At 49.1% G+C, this 14,445-nt stretch overlaps 1 protein-coding gene and 1 pseudogene across 1 annotated transcript; one reads left to right on the top strand and one right to left on the bottom strand.

Annotated features, from left to right (window-relative positions):
* Window positions 1–6,071: 6,071 nt before the first annotated feature.
* Window positions 6,072–11,487, top strand: ANGPTL4 (angiopoietin like 4). Its single transcript, XM_016163186.2, has 7 exons — window positions 6,072–6,573; window positions 6,767–6,877; window positions 6,996–7,113; window positions 9,251–9,364; window positions 9,687–9,782; window positions 9,871–10,152; window positions 10,822–11,487. Exons 1-7 carry the CDS (start codon window positions 6,238–6,240, stop codon window positions 11,001–11,003), a joined length of 1,239 nt encoding a protein of 412 aa, XP_016018672.2. The 5' UTR covers window positions 6,072–6,237; the 3' UTR covers window positions 11,004–11,487.
* Window positions 11,488–11,940: 453 nt separating this feature from the next.
* On the bottom strand, window positions 11,941–12,059 carry LOC118612660 (annotated as a pseudogene).
* Between the last annotated feature and the right edge of the window lie 2,386 nt (window positions 12,060–14,445).

The raw sequence follows: 14,445 nt of genomic DNA on the forward strand, positions 1-14,445 counted from the left end.
TAATATATACAAATATTGATTCATCACATTGTAGACTTGAAACTAATGTTATGTCAATTATACTTCGATAAAAAATAAATTTTAAAAATCACAGTTAATGGTGCCAATAAGGGGCAGGCAGACATCACATGCCTTCTGCTGTTGTGCACGGAAAAGGACCTGAGTGCCAGCCAAGAATGCAACTGGGAGAAGATATCAGACAAATGCAAAGCAAAGGACATTCTACAAATAACTGGTGTGTACACCTCAAAAATGTTGATGTCGTTAAAGAAGAAGGACCACAGGCAGTCCCATTTCAAGGGGGACTAGAGAAACACAACTATGCAGCGTGTGGGCCTCGATGGGATTCCCGTGAGAAAAAACATAGCCATAAAGGATACAATGGGCACAACTGTAGAAACTGGAATACAGACTGTAGATTAGATAATTGTACCATGTCAGGGCCAAATTTTCTGAAGTTGCTTGCTGTACTGTGGTTACGTAAGAGAATGTCCGTGTTCTTAGTAAAAGGCAAAGTCATATGTTGTGTCTGCAATATAAGCTCAACTAGCTCAGAAAACACAATGTGTGTGTATTATTGCTCTCTAGCTCTGTATTTTATGTATTTCTGTGTATTATACATGGGTGCATGCATATTATATATGTGTGTATATTACATGTACATATGTATGTGTGTCCCTGTGCATATGTATATGTGGCTCTCTCCATATATATGCTTATGTATAGTGTATGTCTCTCTGTGTGTATGTGTAGTGATATGTCTATGTATGTGTGTAATATATATATTTCTATACATACATGTGTTTTTATATTTCTGTATATTATACATGTATCTTTCTATGTATAAATGTGTGCATTATACATGTCTCTCACAATGAATTTTTGACATATATGTCATATATTTATGTGTATCAGAGATACATATATGCCTATATATTTCTGTGTGTATTATATGTCTCGATATGCCTGTGTTATATATAGACTCTACCTCTCTACATATAATAGTTTTATGTATAGAGAGAGATTATGTCAAGATAACCTTTCTCGTTTTCTGTCTCTCTGAGAGAGAGAGACAGAATAATAAAGCTAACAGAACAAGTTAACAACTGGTGAATTTCCATGAAGAGCATACAGGAGGACTTTGTACTCTTCTTGCATATTTCTACAAGTTGAAATTACTTCAAAATTTAAAACTACCCCAAAAAAGGGAAAAAAAATCATAGGGTTACATGGTCTATCTCTCTCCCCAGGGCAAGCTTTTCCACAAAGAAAGTGTAAGAACTTTTCAAGCTTCTACAAAATGTTTAAGACTTGAAAACAAAGCATATATTCTCACAAATTTGGAAAGGAAAAAATCTGCAATACTCAAGTTAATGTTTCATTAAATGTCTTCAAAATATCTCTTGACATCAACTTAACTGCAACTCAGCTCCATGCAGATAAGTCACCCAGGGGCCCTGGTCTCCCAGTGAAATGTGAGTTCTTAAGGATAGGACTGTGTCTACCTGCCCCTGGCTGTACCCCCAGGTAATGCACAGGGCTGAGCACACAGTAGGTGCTTAAGTAGCATTTTCTGAATGAAGTGAATTTGTGCTGATCTGACCCCCAGGATCCTGATTTGCATTGAGTCCCTGGTGCAATAAAGAAGTCCGCTCCAATGTTTGCTGGGCCTGGAGCAAGAGTACAAATGAAGGTCCATGTACTGTAAGTCTAAATATTTTAAAGTTCTACATCAAGTGAACTATGATAGGCTGCTCACTAATGGTCCCCTGGCTTCATGCCTACTGACATCCATACCCTTCCCTTGCTTTGGCCTTTGGGACATCAGCAAACATGTCACAAGCAGAAGCTTAATGCATCCTGGTCCTTGGGTCTCGTCCTCTTGGAACACTGCCATTGCCATGTAATAAACTTGGTTGGTCCTGCTGGAGAGGCCACATAGAGAACTGAGGTGTCCTGCCTGACAGCACCAGCTAGTCACCAGATATGAAGTGTTCACCTTGAACCATCCAGTCCCAGTTCAGCTCAAGGTGACTGTAGTTGCATGAGCGACCACCAGGGAAAAGAATATTTTCCCAGCTGAGTCCACTGGGTGTGGTTTTGAGCCACTAAGTTCTGAATGTTTATTATGCAGCAATAGAAAATAGATGCATTAACTAGACCCTGTTAAATTATAAAATATGTTCTATCTTCCAACTTAATTCAACATACCTTTAAAACAATATGGAAGGCCAGGTTCTAATTTATTCTTTTTTGTTTTGGCAAGATTTTTCTAGGTTAGATTTTTTGTGTGTGTGTGGTGAAATACACATAACAGAAAATTGGTCATTTTAACCATTTTAAAGTATACAATTCAGTGATATTAAGTATAATCATGATAGTGTACAAATGTTCTAGTTCCAAAACATTTTCATCACCCCAAATGGAAACTCTCTGCCCATGTTCCAGAAGGGGGTCTGTGGGCTCCAGTAAACACATCCCTTGTTCCCACAACTCCTGGCCTAGTATGTGGGGGTGGGGTTGGCCCTGTAAAGTACAGTGCTGTAATAGAGGCCTCTCTTGCCCCTGTATGAGGCTGGCACTGGCAACAGAAAAACACCAGCCCAAAGGTGATGAACAGAGGCTTAACTTACCTGCAAAAGACAGAATGTGGAAGGAACTGCATCACAGCAGTGGCGGGGGTCAGGGGGAGCGGGGAGCTTGCCTTGGCCAAGGGGCAGCTCTCCCTCAGTTGTGGCCCATTGCAAACTATCAGGACTGTAGACCACTCTTACTAGACTTTTCAACTTTACAAGGCAAGCCAAAAATCTAGATTTTTGTTAGAAATCTCCCAATGTTGTGGACAGACCAAACCAAGTGTATCTTCAGGTGGGGTTTGGCCAGTGGGGTCCAGCATAGAAATATGAAGGATCTGTGCCTAAAACGTGGGCAAGGGATTTGGTGGGTGCGAGAGGAGAGATGGCAGAGGGAACTTGGTTTCTGTGCAGATTTGAACAGGTGATAGGATTGCGGTTCACAGGAGTGATATTAACTACACTCATTGGCAAATCCCCACAGAACTCAAAACAGAACATAATTGGGACCGGTTTAAGACCAACAGTAATCCCAGTCTTCCTGGGAACTATTGCCCTCACATCTCCTCTCTCAGACCATGTGACTTCTTTATGCCTCAGTTTCCTCATCTTTAAAATGGAACTTAAAACAGTACTGCGCCAACATTATAGAGTATGTTAAGTGAATAAATGTACATAAAATACTTAAAAATACAGGCACAGAGTGAGCACTACGGAAGTATTGGCTATTGTACTTGCTATTGTGTTAGTTGTATAACGAGTGGCTTAGAACAACAATATGCATTTATTATTTCATAGTTTCAATGGATCAGAAGTTCAAGAGTGGCTTGGCTGGGTGGTTCTGGCTAGCGGTCTCATGAGGTTTATAATAAATGTCAGTTGAGGCTGCGTCATCTGAAAGCTCGACTGGAGGATGTACTTTCAGGAGAGCAGAGAGTTGGTTGTTGGGTGGGGCCCTCAATTTCTCACTGTGTATCTCTCCCCAAAAGGCTGTATGAGTGTCCTCACAGTATGGCAGCTGGCTTCTCCCAGAGCACATGATCTAATCAAGAACAAGGGAGAAGCCATGTGTTTTTTATGACCTAGCCTCAGAAGTCACACATACCATCATTTCAAATGCTCTTGGTTATACAGTAGGGGGTGCAGAGATACACAAGGGTATGAGTATAGGAGGCAAGGTTCACTAGCTATTTTGAATAAAGGTAGTGTGTGTATCTTGGCTGCTAAGAACACAGTCGTGAGTCAGCCAGCCTGGTTTCAAATCCTAGCTCTTTCCAGGTGACTGTGAGAACTTAGACAAGTATGTAATCTCTTTCTCTGTGTCCTCATCTATAAAATAAAATAACTACCTACTTCATTTGGCGATGTTATTAGGATTAAGTGAATACAGAATCACTTTAGAACAATACCTGACATATATGAAGTGCACAGTAGGTGTTTGCTGCTATTTTTATTATAAGCAGCCCCTCCACCGACAGATGAGCTGTTCCTGTCCCACCCACCAGAAGCCCCAAGGATTGGAAATTAGTAAAGAGGGATTGAAGGGCCCCTAGTAACTGAGGTTCTAAAGATACACGTGGGATGACATTGTTTATGAGTCTGTGTCCCGTCCCAGATTGAAAACTCCCAAAGACAGGGACTGCATTCAGCTGCCCATAGACAAGCAAAATAAAAGTCAATTTCACTGCTTCCCTTTCTGATGAGAGATTCCAGCCCACATGTCACCTTTCCATGCCATTTACCTTGACCAGAGTAGCCTACACGCTGTGTATGGGGGAAGAGGGGCAGTATCTTCCTCACTATTAAGGCCCCAGCACAGTAACTGGTACACAGTAGATGCTCAAGACAATTGATTAGTGTAATCGCGTCATTGTTGGGGCAGAGGCCACATTTCACAGAGCAGTTTTTGAGATTCAACCAAGAGCCAGGCCCCTGGAGAAATTCTTTTGTAGCTCATTCACTGTATGTGCCTCTAAGAGCCTTTGGCACATTTTATGCCCTCTGAAACATGGCACAGAAGCCCTTGAAAAGTGGATTGTGAAAAGGCCACCATCAAGTTGGGGGAAAAAAATGATCATTTATCTCTCAATGCAGGAAGCTGGGGATAGTGACATCTGGGATAGTGACATCTCCTGCTTGGACAGAGCCAGGGGCTGCGGGAGGGATAGGAGGGCTGCCAGAGTAGATGGTGACTGTGCAGGTCTATTTATGGAGGTTTTCCTCCCTGCCCGTCCCATCTGCCTGTCACTGCTGTCAGGATCTGCAGTCCTGGCATCTGGCCTAGACAAATGTATAAGTGGTGACCTGCACATTGTCGTCAGGCTGGTGACTTGCAGCTTCAGATTCCAGAGGCTGAGCTGGCTTGGAGCCCTGCTGAGTCAACTATATTCTTCTTGCCAGAGCTTGGAGTCAAGTGGCCCCGGGTCCTTCCTGGCAGGTGTGTTTTCCTGTGTCAGTCTCTCTTTCCTGATGGGGGATAGAGTAGTTGGTAGGGATGGGGGGGGGGGTAGAGAGGACTTTAGTGAAAGTTTGTTGAATGAATGTTTAACCTTGTGTAATGAACATGGTCCATCCCCACAGCTGCACTCAGTTCTTCCCTTGTAGCAATCTTGCCTCTACCCCAGGCTCAGAGTGTTGGGGTCTCTTCCTTCAGCCTGGGAACTCCATATAGGAGAGCAGACGACTGCCGAATGAATGAATGAATGAATGAATGAATTAGGTTTGGCAGTCCTTCCATGTATCCCCTCTTTCTGTTCATATGTTCCTGCTTTCATATAGGGAAAATCCAGACACTGAAGACCCTGGGGATAGAGAGTGGGCTGTCAGAAGTGAGGCCCTGAGCTGGAGACTGAACAGGACAGACCGGGCCTTGCCAGCAGGGCACTCATTTATGGGGACGGGGACTGAAGGACGTTAAAGAATTCACAAACATATCTTCAATAACATCCTTAAACGGGAAGGAGCGTGGGAGTCCATAGATGTCTCCCCGGGGGTTTAACCTGGTCTTGGGATTCTCTCCCGGCAGCTTCCCAGAGGAGGCAGGGATGTTTAAGGCGTCGTGGGCTCCCGATTCGGCCCCGTGGGACTCAGTGCACTAGGGCCCTTTCTCACACATCTCTATCCCACCGTCTCTCCAGCTTTTGACTTGGGGAGGGGATCGGGAATGTCTCCCGCGAGCCTAGCCCCGACGGACGCCAGCGCCCTTTCGCCAACTGAACGCGGCGGGGCGGGCTTGGGGAGCTCGGAACTCCGACGCTGGTAAGGGGACATAGTGGGGAGGACAGTCACGTCTCCCATGGTCGACAGAGGGGATGTCAGGAACTGGTTGGGAGGAGGTCAGAGTTTTGCGCTCGGAGGGCGCCCCAGACCCCGGTAGAAATTGCATCGGGAGGAAAGCACAGCACCTCAACCCAGCCGCAAGCCCCGCCCACAGCCTCGCGCTCCGCCTCCGGGGCTGCCCCGCCTCTTTCTACCTCTGCCTATAAAAGGGGCGTAGCGGCGCCTCCCTAAACCCAGAGGGCCCCGGGCTGTGAACTGATCTTTCTTTGTGACTCCTGCACTCAAGCGAGCCTCCGCCAGGATCTTTGCGTCTCCAGACCCGGCGTCACCTTGCATACCCACGTCCCTGTGTTTCCGTGTCCTCACGCCCAGGCCACCCGGAAGGATGCGCTGTGCGTCGACAGCCGGAGCAGCCCTGGTGCTGTGCGCCGCCACCGCCGGGCTGCTGCGAGCACAGGGCCACCCAGCGCCAGCCGAGCCACCGTCGCGCTTTGCGTCCTGGGACGAGGTGAATGTGCTGGCGCACGGGCTCCTGCAGCTCGGCCAAGGGCTGCGCGAGCACGTGGAGCGCACCCGGGGGCAGCTGAGCGCGCTAGAACGCCGTCTGGGCACGTGCGGAGCCGCCTGCGAGGAGCCCAGGGCGTCCGCCGCGCCCCCTCACGTCTCAGCGAGTCTAGTCCCCCACGGCGAGGTCGCCCTTGAGACCCTCCGCAGCATGCAGGTACGTGCGCCCAGGAATGGCTGCCCGCGCTCCTACTGCTCTCATGTGGGTCCGGATAGGTGTGGACGAAGGGGACATCCAGGGCTCCCTGAACTCTCCTGCCCAGGTGTCAAATGAAGGACAGATGAGTGGATGAATGGAGAGGTTGGCGGGGAAGGCCAGATCCTCACCAGGGTTTTCACACTCTCCTCAGACGCAGCTCCAGGCTCAAAACAGCAGGATTGAGCAACTTTTCCAGAAGGTAACCCAGCAGCAGCGGCACCTGGAGAAGCAGCACCTGAGAATCCAGAATCTGCAGAGCCAGGTGCCAGATGTTTGCCCCAGGTGGGGAGGAAGCTGGACCCTTGGGTCTGGATGTGAAGCAGGCAGGCTGGGCAGCCTGAGCCAGCCAGACCTGACACCCTTATCCCGTCACTTCCCAGGTGGGCCTCCTGGCCCCCATGCACCTTGGCCGCGGCTTGACCCAGCTGGCCAGAAAGAAGAGGCTACCCAAGATGGCCCAGCTTGTTGGCCCTGTTCACAATATCAGCCACCTTCACAGTGAGTGTCCAGCCCTTTCCTGTCCTCTGGCAGCTCCCCCTTCCACACACACACACACACACACACACACACACACACACCTTTGCTTGTCAGGGCTACCTTGCTGAGGAGAGAGATTCTGTCCCTGGGTCCCTGGAAGCTCTGGTGAAGGGCTGATAGGGACAACCCCCTCCTCAGCTCTGCTGCTGCCCACCCCACCCATCTTCCAGATGGGCCAGCGAGATTTGCCCCAAAGCCTTGCTGGCCACTAATAGAGCAGAGGATGGGAAAGAGGGCCCAAGAAGAACTTGAGCTGCAGGAGTGTGCGGAAGGGGGTGGTGCCGTTCAGACACCTCCCTGTAGTTTGGAACCTTTTAGGAGGGCTCGATGGTGGACAGGAGGGTGTCAGGGAGTGTGGAGTCCTCATTGTGTAAATAGTGAATGCCTACCTGGGAGAGAGGTGTTCCGAGGTTTGCCCCTCGCCCCCCCTGCCCACACAGTCTCTTGGAGTGTGGATCTAGGAAGGGAGCAGGACAGGGCATCCCTATCTCTCTGGCCAGACACATTCACTCTTGTGTCTCTGGCAAATCCAGGGCTCCTGACCTGCACACAAGGTCCTCTCTTGGCCCTGAAGTGCCTGATCACTCCCACTTCCCATCCCCCCATCCCCACAGAGCGCTGGCCTTTGCCACCATCCAGAGTTTTGGGTCCTTCATTGTGCATGCCTGAAGTTGCCCCAAATCTCCAACCAAAGCATCTCTGTGTATAATACAGACTGCCAGCGCCCCATGTCTCTGCCCTACCCAAAGTTCACAGCCTCAGACCCAGCTGACTTCTCTCTGGTCCTCCAACCCTATCACACATTCTGGCGTCTGTGGTGAGAGTTTGGATCCCTCCTTTACACCTTTAGGCTGGTTGCTGGCTTCCAGCCCTCTACTTTTGAGGGCTCTCCCCACCCCATCCCAGGTCCAGTACACCCTTCCAAACTACTGTTCTGGGATGAGGGACATCTGGGGGAGGCCAGGAGGCATAGGTCTGGCTGGGGAAATGTGGAGGGAATTGGAGGGCAGGATGTGTGGGTTTGGGGACTCCCAGACTCTCGCTCATCCTCGCCAAGTAGGGGAAAGTTCAGAGCTGGAGAGAGAAACAGCTGGTGTTAATGGAAGCTGCATTGGTGGTTTGGCCCCAGGCCTGTTCTGATTGGAAGAAAGGAAAGTAGGGGAAAGGGCAGTTGCCGTGGGGGCGGGGCCGGAAAGTGTCTCCAGTCACTCCAGGCCCGCCTCCACCTCTGTTGCAGTGCAGACACACTTACACTTACCCCTCAGTCAGGGCTTTTACCTCCCCCAGGTGACCTTTCCCCTTCTCTCTCTTTTTTTTTTTTTTTTTGCTGGGCTAGGGGTGGGGACTTCCCTAGCCTAGGGACCCTAGCCATCCCTCCCTCCTTTACTCTAGCATTCAACTCCCCCTCATACCTGAGACTCCAGGCAGAGTCTCTGTCCAGACAAGCCCCATCCAGTCCTGATCCTCATCCCCACTAGACAGAGGAGAGCCTGCCCAGTTCATCTCAACTCTTGTCTACCTGCCCCCCACCCCCCACCCCCTGGTCCAGCTCCTGCAATCATTCATTCATCAATCATTCATTTATTGAATCTTTATTAAACATCTGTTGTGGGCTAGGATCAGCCTGGGCACCAGTGCCAGGCTGTGGGTCAACAGCACTCCTTGTCCCCGGCCTCATGGAGCCCTCGTTCAGGGGAGGGAGTGGGGGAGAGACCGCCAGATGACTCCAGTGTTAGGAGTGGGATGTCCTCCATGCCTTTTTCTAGGTGTCTGGCCTGGTCTGGGGGTCAGTGATTCTTTTCAGAAGCTGGGACCTTTAGAATGAGGCAGAAAAAGGTGTGAGAGAAGGAGATCTTAGACAGAAGGACCGGCATGTATAAAGGCCTCGTGGCACGAGGGTGTGTGGAGTAAGGAAGGCCGTGTGGCCAGAGAGTAGGCACGCAGTGTGGGAAGAGGAAGGATGAGTGCTCAGACCAGTCCTGGGGCACCTTGTAGGCAGTGCTGAGGAAGGTCTGCTGCCCAGACCCTAGAAATGCCTGTTCCCTGAGACCCTCAGAACTGCTCTCTGCTTTAGTCTCCCCACATCTCTGCCCTGCAGGGCTGCCCAGGGACTGCCAAGAGCTGTTTGAAGATGGAGAACGGCAAAGCGGACTGTTCCGAATCCAGCCTCGGGGGTCCCCGCCTTTCCTGGTTAACTGCAAGATGATGTCAGGTAGGATGTGTTGGTCCACCAGGGCACCCCGAATATCGTGAGTCCTGTGGTCTTTTTGTCAAATGCAGCCCACCTCACTCCCTCATTCCCACTCCTTTTCCTGTTGGGTCCTGGGGCGCAAAATTCTAGGCTGAGCCCCAGCCTGCTGGTCAGCCTACAGTATTCCTTCCTTTGACCACCTTCCTCCAGTCCTGCTGGGATGAGTGAAAGGAGCATTGCCCTCCCTGGGTTTGTAGGTGGCTTGGGGTTGGGGAGCCAGATGGAGGAGTCAGGGTCCCCTGTGAGAAGGGTCCTCCTGGTGACCTTGTACCTCTCTGGGCAGATGGAGGCTGGACTATAATTCAGAGGCGCCAGGATGGCTCTGTGGACTTCAACCAGCCCTGGGAAGCCTACAAGGCTGGCTTCGGAGATCCCCAAGGTGAGTATTTCCAGAGGTCTGGAGGCACGGGAGATGGAGGGGCCTGGAGGCGGGTTTCCATCTTACTCATCAGCCTCTCCCACTGTAGGAGAGTTCTGGCTGGGCCTGGAGAAAGTACACCTGATCTTGGGGGGCCGCGGCGGCCGCCTGGCCGTGCAGCTGCAGGACTGGGAGGGCAATGCCGAGTCGCTGCAATTCCCTGTCCACCTGGGTGGTGAGGACACGGCCTATAGCCTGCAGCTCACCGCACCTGTGGCCAGCAAGCTGGGTGCCACCACAGTCATGCCCAGTGGCCTTTCCCTGCCCTTCTCCACTTGGGATCAGGACCACGACCTCCGTGGGGACAAGAACTGTGCCAAGAGCCTCTCTGGTGAGCAAGTTCTGTCCCTCTTCATCTTGACAGCTGGGCCCTCCCATCCCTGCCTTTCTGCTTCTCTGCCCTTCCTTCAACCCTTCCATCCATTCTCCTCTTCACCTTACTTGCTGTGTGCCCTCTGGTAACTGATTTAACTTCTCCCACCTCCAGTTTAAAATGGGTGTAACCACACTGCCCGCTCCATAGGATTATTATGAAAATTTGATGAGGTGACACTTGTGGGATGGTGGCTGGCATGTGGCAAAGGTACCAAGAGAAACCCTATCTTGTTCTAATGAAATCAGAGGTAGAGCCTGGGCCTTGTGAAGTGAAACACATCAAACTGCCCTTTGGTGGGTCAAACAATGATGGAATACTGATCGTTTCATATGGCTCAATTTAATATAAATTGATACAGATGACAATCATAGAAAGTGTTTCACGAGTGTCGGCTATGTGCCAGGCGCAGATAAGTAACTTTGCTGCCCTTGCAGATGTGAACCTCAGAGGCCCTAAGGTTCCTGTCATAATCTCGGGTTCTTCAGAACACAATTTGATAAGCACTGTCAAATCTTTCCCACCTAAAGCGTATAAAGTCCAATGCCTAGCCTCATCTCCATCCCAGCCCCAGTGGAGGCTCGAGGACTCCACCTGACCATGTTCCATTTTTTCTAACCCTGGCAGGTGGCTGGTGGTTCGGTACCTGTGGCCACTCCAACCTTAACGGCCAGTACTTCCACTCCATTCCCCGGCAGCGGCAGCAACGTAAGAAGGGCATCTTCTGGAAGACGTGGCGGGGCCGCTACTATCCGCTACAGGCCACCACCATGCTGATCCAGCCAACAGTAGCCAAAGCAGCCTCCTAGCCTCCTCACTGGGGCCTGGTCCCAGGCTCCTGGAGGACAGTGACTCTGACTCTGGTCTCACATGTTGCCACTCCCTGCCTGGACAGAGGTTCTGGGCAGGGGCCATCTGGAGCCTCATGGACAGAGAAGAAGCCCATGTCTGGAGAGGCCCCCTTTCTGAGTGGGGGGCTGTTCTTTGATACCCTCTGAGAAGGACAGAACTGTAGGGCTGCAGGGCACAGACCCCAGAATCATGGGACCAAGGGGCATTGAGACCTGTTCCTTACCCGCCCGAGGAATGGTGGGACACAGAGGGACCACTCGAGGGCAGCCAGGCCAGCCCTCAATGGCAGATTCAGTCATATTGACTGGCTAGGGACCCGGACTCCCATGGGCCCAGATGCCCTCTTGGTACTGTTGTATATGAGGGCTGTGGGACGAGCCAGTGGCGATGGTTCCTGGGCGGACCTCGCACAGTTCTTGGAATAAAAGCAACCTCAGAACATTTGGTTCTTTGTCCTTCAACTTGTTTTAAAAAGTGGACAGTTTCAAAGTCCACTTAAACATGTTCCCAGGGTAGAGGATGAACTCTCTCATCTGAAGACAACGGTTATTCCTACCACCTATGACAGCTGATTTTAATTTTCTTCATGTGTTATTTTGTGATGTGTATTATTTTCAAAATTACAAAACCCTCATTCAATCCGTCTGGAAGTAGGTAATAGAAAATGAGAACTCCTTCTTGACTATACTTATGCATAGAAATCACGATTAAATTTTTCGTGTCCCACCAGCTGATAGAAATATGTGAGTTGCATGTTTAATTTCATTTTTTCTAGTAGTCACATTTTTATTTTTTATTTTATTATATATATTTTTAGGTGAGGCAACCCTTGGTTGACCTCACAGATTGCAAGGACCTTGTAAGTTTACGATCCCTTATTTTTTCTATTTTTTACGCCTACAGCACCTGGTCTTCCTAGGTGGTCTCCCATACAAGTGCTAACCGGGCCCGACCCTGCTTAGCTTCCAAGATCAGATGGCATCGAACTTGTTCAGGGTGGCATGGCTGTAGACTTACCAGTCACATTTTCAAAAAGTAAAAAAAGTAGAAAACAGGTGAAATGAATTTTAGAAATACATTTTATGAACCCAGTGTATCAAAAATATTACCATTTCAACATGTGATCAATATAAAATTTATTACTGAGATCTTTTATATTGCTTTTTTGTACTGAGTCTTTGGGATTGGTGGATATTTTACGCTTAGGGCCCATCTCAATTTGCACCAACCATATTACAAGGACTCAATAGTTGCAGAGGACCATGGTCACCATTTTTGGATAGCACAGCTATGCAGTGTACATTAATGTAGTGTTTTGGGTAAACTCTTAACATTTTGCCATATCTGCATCAGTTTTCTTATAAATTGGCATATATATAATTCAACTAATATTATTTGAGCACCTGCTACATGCCAAGCCCTGTACTGTGTTTAAGGTAATCTAGTGAGAGAAATCCCTGCCTGCACCAAGATTACTGTTAAAACAGCTCCTATTACAGATCGGATGACCCTTAAATGGTCTGAACTGAGACACTTGAGAGTGAAAGGGGGTGTGCTGTTAATATTAAGTCAAGTGGCAGATGTAAAGCTCTGTGACTTCATTTACTGTATCTTGAAAATGGGAATGGTTCTGGTTATCCATCCTCCCGCACACACCCCTTCTTGTTTTGATGCTGTGAGGATTTCAGGATTTCATGTAGTATTACATGAACAACTCAGAACTGTCCGGCTCACGGTAAGCACTAAATATAAACATTAGCCATCCTTACTAACACTATTATTACTATGAGTCAGGCTGGGAGGAGAGCATGACATAGGAGGAAAGTCTTCGTGAGGTGGATATGGCTTTTGAGTCAGTTTACAAAAGATGAAAATTCTACAAAATGGGGGAGGAGGATGGCATTCCAGGAAAAGGGCACTGACAGCAAAAGCTTAGTGGCCTGGGCAGGAAGTGCAGCTCTGTCTGGGAAACCAGTGTACAGCCCCACCTGGCTGCAGCAACAAGCAGGAAGGCGGGTGGTGAATGGGGGTGGGGCAGGGAGGGGGTTGGTGGGAATGTGCAGGGCCTCAAGCCAACAGCCCAGGAACATGCTGACAAAGGCTGGAGGGTCAGTCCCGGTCTGGCTTCCGGCCTCACCTTTTTGCTTAATCTCATCTCTGGCCTTTGGACCCCACTCTGCAGGACAGGGCAAATTTTCCCAAGTAGGTGGAGATCAAGCCCTGCACTGAGAGAAGAGGATTCTTTGGCAGAGACTGTAGAAAGAGTTCAACACACATGCCAAAGTTAGGGTCAAAAGGAAAGATTATTAAAGAAGGAGGAAAGTGTCAAGAGATACAGTTTATGTATCATTCTTTAGTTCCTGAGAGTTATAGACTTTGTTTACCCATTTCTTTTGATATGGACGAACAGTGAGGAAAGAGAAGAGTAGAGTAGTGTGAAAGGCTTCCTGACAGTTCTCAGCCTTTAATCCATAGGTTCCCTATGGTTTTAACCATAGGAAATGAATGATTTTATTTGTCTGAGGCAGCTACTTAAAGACTCCGTTTTTCCTATTTCCCCTTTCACAGGTGTGGGAAATGAGTTGTTAGTAATCCCAGCAGAAATCTTCCTTTGTTCTGCAGGTGTCCGCCTGGCTTGGCCGCAGAACTGTCTGTAAATGTAGCTCGATTCAACATTTAGTTCTCTTGCCTCCTCCCTACATCACAGCCAAGGCCTCCTGGCTGTTCAGACACATCAGGCTCTCTCTCTCTCACTTGCTGTTTCCTCTGCCTGAAATACTGTTCCCACCATCTCCTCTCCCACCCACAGACTCAGTGCAAATGCCACCCCCTCCAGGAGCTTTCCCTGCCTCCCTAAGGAAGTCCGCTATCACATAACCCAGGTTATTTACCTCTTTGCGCACCTCCCATTCTAAAACTTTTATGCATGTTGTTTACTTGTTTACTTGTCTTTCTGCCCCGCTAGACTGCTGGCTCCATGAGGGCTTGGATTTCACCTTTTTCAGTGGTGCGCCCCCAGCCCCTAGAGAACTGTTAGTAGGTACTTAGTAAATGCTTATTAAAGGAAAAACTAAAAGATTTTTAAGCAGTGGAGGAAGATGCTCTGACTTATGTTTTAAAAGTCTTCCTCTGACTGCTGTGGGAAGAACAAAGTATGCAGGTGTGGGTAGAGAAGGCAGATCTGGGGGTAGACAGGCAACTAACTGCATAGGTCCAGGGAGTGATGATGGGGTCAGTGTCAGGTGGTGGCAGTGGAGGGGGTAGGGAGTAAGAAGTGGTCAGAAATTTAGGAGGAAGGAGGGACAGAAAAAGGCCATTGAGGGCGGGGAAGGGAGGCAGGGGCAGAGAAGTAAAGGATGAGGAGAGAAAAGCACTACCTGTGGTTTTGATGATGGGTGG

This window comes from Rousettus aegyptiacus, unplaced genomic scaffold, assembly GCF_014176215.1.
Source record: "Rousettus aegyptiacus isolate mRouAeg1 unplaced genomic scaffold, mRouAeg1.p scaffold_m13_p_16, whole genome shotgun sequence".
Lineage (NCBI taxonomy): Eukaryota > Metazoa > Chordata > Mammalia > Chiroptera > Pteropodidae > Rousettus > Rousettus aegyptiacus.

Bases quoted from the DNA above. Each gene is read 5' to 3' on its own strand.
- ANGPTL4 (XM_016163186.2), top strand. From the start codon at position 6,238: ATGCGCTGTGCGTCGACAGCCGGAGCAGCCCTGGTGCTGTGCGCCGCC. The intron at 9,365-9,686 runs GTAGGATGTGTT...CTCTCTGGGCAG, and splicing joins TAACTGCAAGATGATGTCAG to ATGGAGGCTGGACTATAATT. The intron at 9,783-9,870 runs GTGAGTATTTCC...CTCCCACTGTAG, and splicing joins TGGCTTCGGAGATCCCCAAG to GAGAGTTCTGGCTGGGCCTG.